At 59.8% G+C, this 6,856-nt stretch overlaps 1 protein-coding gene across 1 annotated transcript; it reads left to right on the top strand.

The window, feature by feature from the left end:
• Window positions 1-3,272: 3,272 nt before the first annotated feature.
• Window positions 3,273-4,740, top strand: LOC117002332 (cathelicidin-2-like). The gene is made up of 4 exons (XM_033071320.2): window positions 3,273-3,608; window positions 3,867-3,974; window positions 4,072-4,155; window positions 4,594-4,740. The coding sequence occupies exons 1-4, from the start codon at window positions 3,435-3,437 to the stop codon at window positions 4,702-4,704; spliced, it is 477 nt and encodes a 158-aa protein (XP_032927211.1). The 5' UTR covers window positions 3,273-3,434; the 3' UTR covers window positions 4,705-4,740.
• The last annotated feature ends 2,116 nt before the right edge of the window (window positions 4,741-6,856 follow it).

The following is a 6,856-nucleotide window of genomic DNA, read 5'->3' as shown; positions in this document are numbered from 1 at the left end:
CGCGGGGGGATTTCGGGGAAATGAGCGTGCCAGGATTTCCAGGTGCTCGATGCAAACATAGACTTGGCAGAGTAATCCCCACCTGTAAGTTTTTGGGCTGAAGGTCCTGAAAGGTGAAATGTGGTGAGTTGATGGGCGAGCAAAGATTGCTGAGCCTCTCCTGGAGCTGAGGCTGAGCAGATCCATCCATCCACCCACCCATCCCTCGTCGGTTTTCCTGCGGTTGCGCCTTCAGGAAGCGCCGTTGGGGGCTGGGGGAGGGGACCGGGCTTCATTGTGACATAAAAACGGCCGCTTGAAGGACTTGGAAAATCCACCTACACCTTCTGGGAGGAGCAGAACCACCTGAGCCCCCTCCAGGGGCGTCAGCAAAGATTTGGGGGGTCCTGGTTGCACAGGGGGGCCTCCAAACAGGACAAACACGGCGCTGTCACTTCCAGGAGTTTCTTACACAAGACACCTCCAGTTTCTCGTACGTTCCTCAGCTTGATGTGGAAAACTTCTCCACAAGAGCCACAGGATGGAGAAACCAGGAAGAGGAAAAGTTCAGTTAAACCAGGATTGTTTGGGCAAGCTCTGGAGAAGGACAGATGGATAGACTCCAGACAACAGCCTGAGGGTTACAAAATGGAAAACAGATTATCAGGATGTCCTTTAAGTTAAATATCAAGGTATTTTCCAAACCCAAGAGGCAGCTGGAGCAGAAAGGCTGGGATATTTTAGGAGAGGCAAGGACAATACGTTGTGAATTTGTTGTGCTCTGCTGGGAAAGGTCTTTGCCATGGGTTTTGTGCCAGGAAACTTTGGAGTGCTGGCAGAGCCAAAGAGCTGCCTGGCAGCATCTTCCCTGCGTCAACCCTTCAGCCCCTCTCCTGCATGACCCACAATCCACATCCCTCCGGAGCTCTCCGTGCCCGGCTCTTCCCGTGCCACCCTGGCACAGCCATACCTCCTCCGGGCAGGCAGGGCCAGGCAGCAGGAATGGCACCTGCTCCCAAATCCAGGGATTTGGGATCTCCCAATGTTCCAAGGGGCTGGGAGCTGGGAGCTGGGAGGAGTCTGTGTGTCTGTTCGTGCTCCCAGCATCCCTGGGATTCACTCTGCCTGTACGTGTGGGTGTCTCTATGGGGGTACTGTGTATATTTTAGGGTCTATCATGAGCATATCTGGTTATAAATGTGATCTATCAGTACATATCCATTTATCTCACATCTATCCACTGCTGGCTTCCCAGGAATGGGAATCCTTTGGACTTTTCTGTGCTGCTCAGACTTTAAAAGGAAACAAAAAGAAAAAACATGAATACTTGGATCAGAATGAAGTTGTTGCCCGTGGCATCTTCTCCAGGATCCCTCTCAATGGTCTCCATGGGCAGAAGAGGCTCTGGTGAGCCGCTCTCCTGGTGTTCCATTATCCCTTTTCTCTCCCACCATCTCCAACTTAGGGCTTGTGTCCGTAAGAATGGGAATATTGGAACAAATACCTCTGGAACAGCAGCAGCTCCTCTGACACCAGGGCTGTCCGTGGCCCCTGGGCTTCCAGAGCTCTGTTCCCAGGAACAGGAATCCCAAGAGACTCAGGAGTCTCCCAGATGTGCTTCCTGGGATTCCTTCCCCAGGGATTTCTTTGCTTTTCCGTTGGTGATGAAGCAAAGAGAAAGGGGACAGGAAAATACTGAATTTTGGGGAAACGAGACCCTCTCACCCAGGGAAGGCAAACTGGGAGAGCAGGATCCACACAGTGCAGTCCTCGGCAAACTTTGAATCCGAGGAAAACGTGGGCGTGGGGTGTTTGGATCAATCTGAACAGGGTGAGGGGGATTTAAATAAACCCTAAATCCTGTGAAAAAACTGAGAGAGGGGAGGGAGCTCCTGTTTTTTCTCTCTGTGGGAACCAGGAGGATGCTGTGGCTCCCAGCTCGGGAGGAGCAGGATCTCAATTGGACCAGCGTGCCAAAAAACTGGGAGCAAGCACAGGGAAGGGGCCACGGAGGGGGATCGGCCGTGCCGAGCTCCAGCATCGCCGCATCTCCTGCAGGTCCAGGCGCGTTCCCCCCGCGGCACCGGGCCAAAGAAAACAGCGGCAATCCGATCCCTTCGCGCGGCACGGGGGCCGCAGTTTACCCCGGAGCCGGAGCCGGAGCTGGGGGCCCCGAGCCGAGCCCGATCCCGGGGCTACAGCCGAGCCGAGGGCTCGCTGCCGGCGGTGCCACCCGCATGGAGCTGCTGCTGGGGGCCGTGCTGCTGGCCGTGAGCGCTGCCGTGCCCCCGGCCGTGCCCCCGGCCGTGCCCGCGCCCCGGGAGCTGGCACGCTCCGTGCTGGAGACGCACGGGCAGGAGCTGCGGCTGCTGCGGCTGCTGGGAGTCGCCAGGACGGTAGGAAAAGGGGTGCGGGTCCGGGGGGATGCTCCCGGCTCGGGCACCCATCCCGTGCGGGTCCCCACGGAGCTTTTCTCCCGGCAGAGCTTCGACTGGGGGACGCACTTCAGCATCAACTTCACGGCCCGGCAGCCGCCCTGCCCCAAGCCCGCCCCGGACCCCCGCGGCTGCCGGGGCCGCCCGGGCAGGGTGAGCGCGGGGTGGGACCCCCAAACCCGGGGGCACAGGGGTGGGACCCCCAAACCCGGGGGCAGAGCGGACCCCGGGGTGCTGACCCTGCTCTGTCCCCCAGGTGCAGCGCTGCTCCGCCCAGGTGTCCGTGTTCACCTTCCTGCCCGACGTGCCGCTGTCGATGGTGGAGTGCGGCCGGGAGCCGGTGAGGCTCCGGGAGCCCATCCTGGGGGTGGGACGCGTGTCCCCCTCATTTCTGGGTTTTTTTTGGCTCTGGAGTGAAATCCCCTTTTTTTTCTACCCGCAGCAGCTTGGTGACAGTGCCCAGCCCCGCTCCTCTGGCACCAAACCAGGTCTCTCATCTTCCCACTCCTCATCATCATCATCATCCTCGGCACCCCCACCGCGGCCCCGGCCCCCGCCCAGCGCGTCCCTGCAGGGACCGTCCCGCCGCCCCCTGTCCCCAGCAGAGCTGCAATAAAGAGATTTGGGGCTCGGCCGTGTGCGTGTGTGGGGCTGGCGCTTTGGGGGTCCCGGGGGCACCCTCGGCCTTGGCCGACAGCCATGGGGCAAGGCTGGGCTTGTGCAGCCCTGGGGCACCAAGCTGGCACGGGCAGCGTGTCACCAGCAGGGACCCCGAGGGCTCCTGGCCCCCCAAATGCCCCCGAGCCCAGCCAAGGGCTCCGCAAGGGTGCGGACCCCGAGGGCTTCAGATGCCACGTCCCATCCCCGGGGACACAGCGGGACCCCCCCGCACCGCGTGTCCCCACAAAACCGCGCCTCTGCGCCTTGGGGCTGGGCGTTTGCCAAGGGTGGGGCCCCGGGGCGGGTCCCCAAGCTCCCGTCGGGGATAAAAGGAGCCCGGGGGTGGCCTTGGCGACAGCGATGGCGAGCTCGTGGATGCTGCTGCTGGCGGTGCTGGGGGGAGCCTGCGCCCTCCCCGCCCCGGAGCCCTTCGCCTACACCCAGGCGCTGGCCCAGGCTGTGGATTCCTACAACCAGCGCCCAGAGGTGAAGAATGCCTTCAGGCTGCTCAGCGCCGAGCCCGAGCCCGACCCGGTGAGTGTCCCCGACCTGGCATCCCCCCACGGGTGACAACCCCCGGGGTACCCCACTCGGGACCCCCTATCTGTGATCCCCCATTGGTGTCGCACCCTTCACACCCATCCCGATCCCCCCTTGTGAGCGCTCAGCGCTGACCCTGAGCCCACGGCAGTGATCGCCACCCCCTGCTAGTGACACTGCCACTCCTGAGCCCCCAAACTGCGGACCCCTCTCCTGTCACCTCCCGCTGCTGTCACCCACCCGTGTCCCCAGGGCGTGGAGCTGAGCTCGCTGCAGGCATTCAACTTCAGCATGATGGAGACGGAGTGTGCCGCCAGCGCCCGCAGCGACCCCGAGGACTGCGCCTTCAAGGAGAACGGGGTGAGCACCAGGAGGAGGAGGAGGAGGGGGAGAAATTGGGGCACGGGGCCCCGGTGCCATCGCCAGGGTGACACCGCGTGGCCCCGTGTCCCCCCAGGTCATCCAGGAGTGCGTGGCGTCGGTGAAGATCCGGCAGGAGTCCCCTGAGATCGACCTGAACTGCTCCGACGCCTCCTCCAACGTGAGTCAAGGGAGCCTGGGGCACCTGTTGGTGGGGAGGAAGAGGAGGGTCCGTCCCCCTGCCCCACGACCCCTCAAAGTGACACCCCAATGGCTCCAGAGGAGGGTGGGGGGTCCTGGGGAGCTCTCAGGTGCTGGGTGGGCTGTGCCAGCTCTGGGGTCCTGCAGGGTTGAGGTGCAGAGTCCCAGGAGTGGGTCCTGGGTTTTGGGTGTGGAGTGCAGGGCCCCAGGTGGGGAGTTCTGGGTGAGGTTTGGGTGTGGGAACATGGGTGAGGTGCCGGTGTTGGATTGTGGATATGGGGTCCCAAGTGTCCCTGGTGTGGGGACACGAGTGGTGGCTCTGGTTTGGGATCCTGGGGATGGGGATGGGGTCCCAGACGTGGTCCCACGGGCGAGTCCCACACCCCCGCAGCCCCTGACCCCACCATCCCTCCTGCAGCCAGTTCTGGTCGAGCGTGGCCGCTTCGGGCGATTCGTGCGCAAATTCCGGCGCTTCCGACCCAAGATCAAGGTCCGCGGTGAGGTGCACGTCTCCGTGAGAGTCGGCTGAGCAATAAAGGGGCCACCAGGATTGGCTGTGTGAACACCACACTCTCGAGTCTCTGTCATTTGGGGAAACTGAGGCACGGGTGGGACACGGGGCTGCTCCCCCACATCATCCTCAAGGGCTTGGTGTCAAGGGGACGTGGAGTCGGACTGGGGACAGGGATGGGGAGCCAAGACCCCAAAAAAGGATCATCCCCACGGTGTCACTGTCCCCACAGTGTCATTGTCCCCATGGTGGCATTATTCTCACTGCATCTTGTTCCCCCCAAACCAGCGGTGATGGCAAAGGGAAATGGGGGGGACACAGGGGACACTGTGAGCCCTCCAGGGAGCTGCAAGGGAGGGGCTTGGGGGGATTCAGGTTCCGAGGGGACCCCCATGATGGATCCAGTCTGGGACAGGGACATTGTGGGGGCAGAGCTGGGGGACTCAGGGACCTCTGTGCTCCAAAAGTGGCTGGAGCAGGGTGATGGCTGCAGCCCCCTGCGGGTGTCCCTCCTGTCCCCCCAATATTCCTGTGGATCTGCACCCCACAAACATCTCTGTGTAGAGCCCCAAGGTGTCCTGAGGACAGGGAAGGACAATCCCAGGGGTCCAAGTGGCTGCAGGAAGATGGGGCCCGTGCTGTGCCCATTTTGGGGGAGCTGATCCTGCTTCCCCTGGACCTTCTGTCACCATCCCCATCCCAATCCTCGTGTCCCCTTTGTGACAGTGTGCCTGGGGATACAATACAGGATGTGATAAAAGGTATCTGTTCTGTCCCCATCTCTTGAGGGTGGGGGCAGTGATCCTTATCTCTGTGGGAGATATTCTGCTAATGGGCCATCCATTGAAACCAGGCAGGGCATTGTTCTTTATCTTTTCACAGCCCATCCTTCCTCCAGCCAGTCATTTTCTGCTCATGGCCATTGAGTCCCACTGTGGCACTGATAAAATTACTGCATCTCACTGGGAGTTGCTCCAGCCAGGGGGAAGAGCCCAACATTTCGTACCAAGATAAAAACAGAGGCTTTGGGACACTAAGGGAGCCCCTTTCTCCACTGGACTCCAGAGGAAAACCGGATTTCTCCACATCACCACTGGAGCTCCGGAGGGAAACTGCACCTTGTACAGGAGCACTGCTCCAGCTGAGCCACATCTGTCACTGCAGGAGGATGCAGCCACCATGGAATGGGACTGCTGCCAACACCCTGCCTGACGGGTGTCAGGTTGTACTCTGACTGTGTCAGGGTTTGGGGTTTGTTCTTTGTAGTACTGTATTTCTATTTTAATTTCCCTAGTAAAGAACTGTTATTCCTAATTCCCACATCTTTGCCTGATAGCCCCTTGATTTCAAAATCATAATAATTTGGAGGGAGGGGGTTTACATTCTCCATTTCAAAGAGAGGCTCCTGCCTTTCTTAGCAGACACCTCTCCTCCAAGCTAGGACACTGGGGCAGATCTGGGGTCCCCCCACCTCTTGAAGGCCATGGAGAGGCAAAGGGACCCCTGCAGGTGCTGCCAGCTCAGGGACCCCCCAGCAGTCCCTCCCCAAATCCAGCTGCTTCCCGACACTGCCCTGCCGTTTGCTGCCAGTGTCACAGGGGGGACACGAGGATGGGGATGGTGACAGAAAGTCCGGGGGAAGCAGAATCAGCTCCCCCAAATGGGAACAGCACCGGCACCACACTCCTGCAGCCACTTGGACCCCTGGGATTGTCCTTCCCTGTCCTCAGGACACCTTGAGGCTCTATACAGAGGTGTTTGTGGGGTACAGATCCACAGGAATATTGGGGGGACAGGAGGGACACCCGCAGGGGGCTGCAGCCATCACCCTGCTCCAGCCACGTTTGGGGCACAGGGGTCCTCACATGGGGCACCATTTGACGGCGGTGGAAAAGAAGGGACGGGGTCTTCATGATTTGCAAGCAGACATGAAGCCGTTTATTGATCCACAAAGCAAAGTTTATATACTTTTTCTATTGTGACTAAAAATAGCGCAACAATAGTATTCGTGGAACTGAGATATACTGCTTACTTGTAACTAGATAACATTGCTCAATCCAGGCCTCGTTTATGCTAGCCAGCAAGATACAATATTTCCCGCAAATCCCCGTACAAACTGCAGGCTAAGCAGTCTCTACCAAGTATCAACTTTTGCATTACTTCTCCAAAA

Source organism: Catharus ustulatus, chromosome 1 (genome assembly GCF_009819885.2).
Source record: "Catharus ustulatus isolate bCatUst1 chromosome 1, bCatUst1.pri.v2, whole genome shotgun sequence".
NCBI classification, from domain to species: Eukaryota; Metazoa; Chordata; class Aves; order Passeriformes; family Turdidae; genus Catharus; species Catharus ustulatus.
Note: the sequence above shows the minus strand (reverse complement) of the source record. Positions and strands in the feature narration are given on the sequence as shown.

Excerpts from the sequence above, each read along its gene's own strand:
- LOC117002332 (XM_033071320.2), top strand. The coding sequence starts at position 3,435 with ATGGCGAGCTCGTGGATGCTGCTGCTGGCGGTGCTGGGGGGAGCCTGC. Across the intron at positions 3,975-4,071 it reads GCGCCTTCAAGGAGAACGGG|GTCATCCAGGAGTGCGTGGC; the intron begins GTGAGCACCAGG and ends GTGTCCCCCCAG. Across the intron at positions 4,156-4,593 it reads GCTCCGACGCCTCCTCCAAC|CCAGTTCTGGTCGAGCGTGG; the intron begins GTGAGTCAAGGG and ends TCCCTCCTGCAG.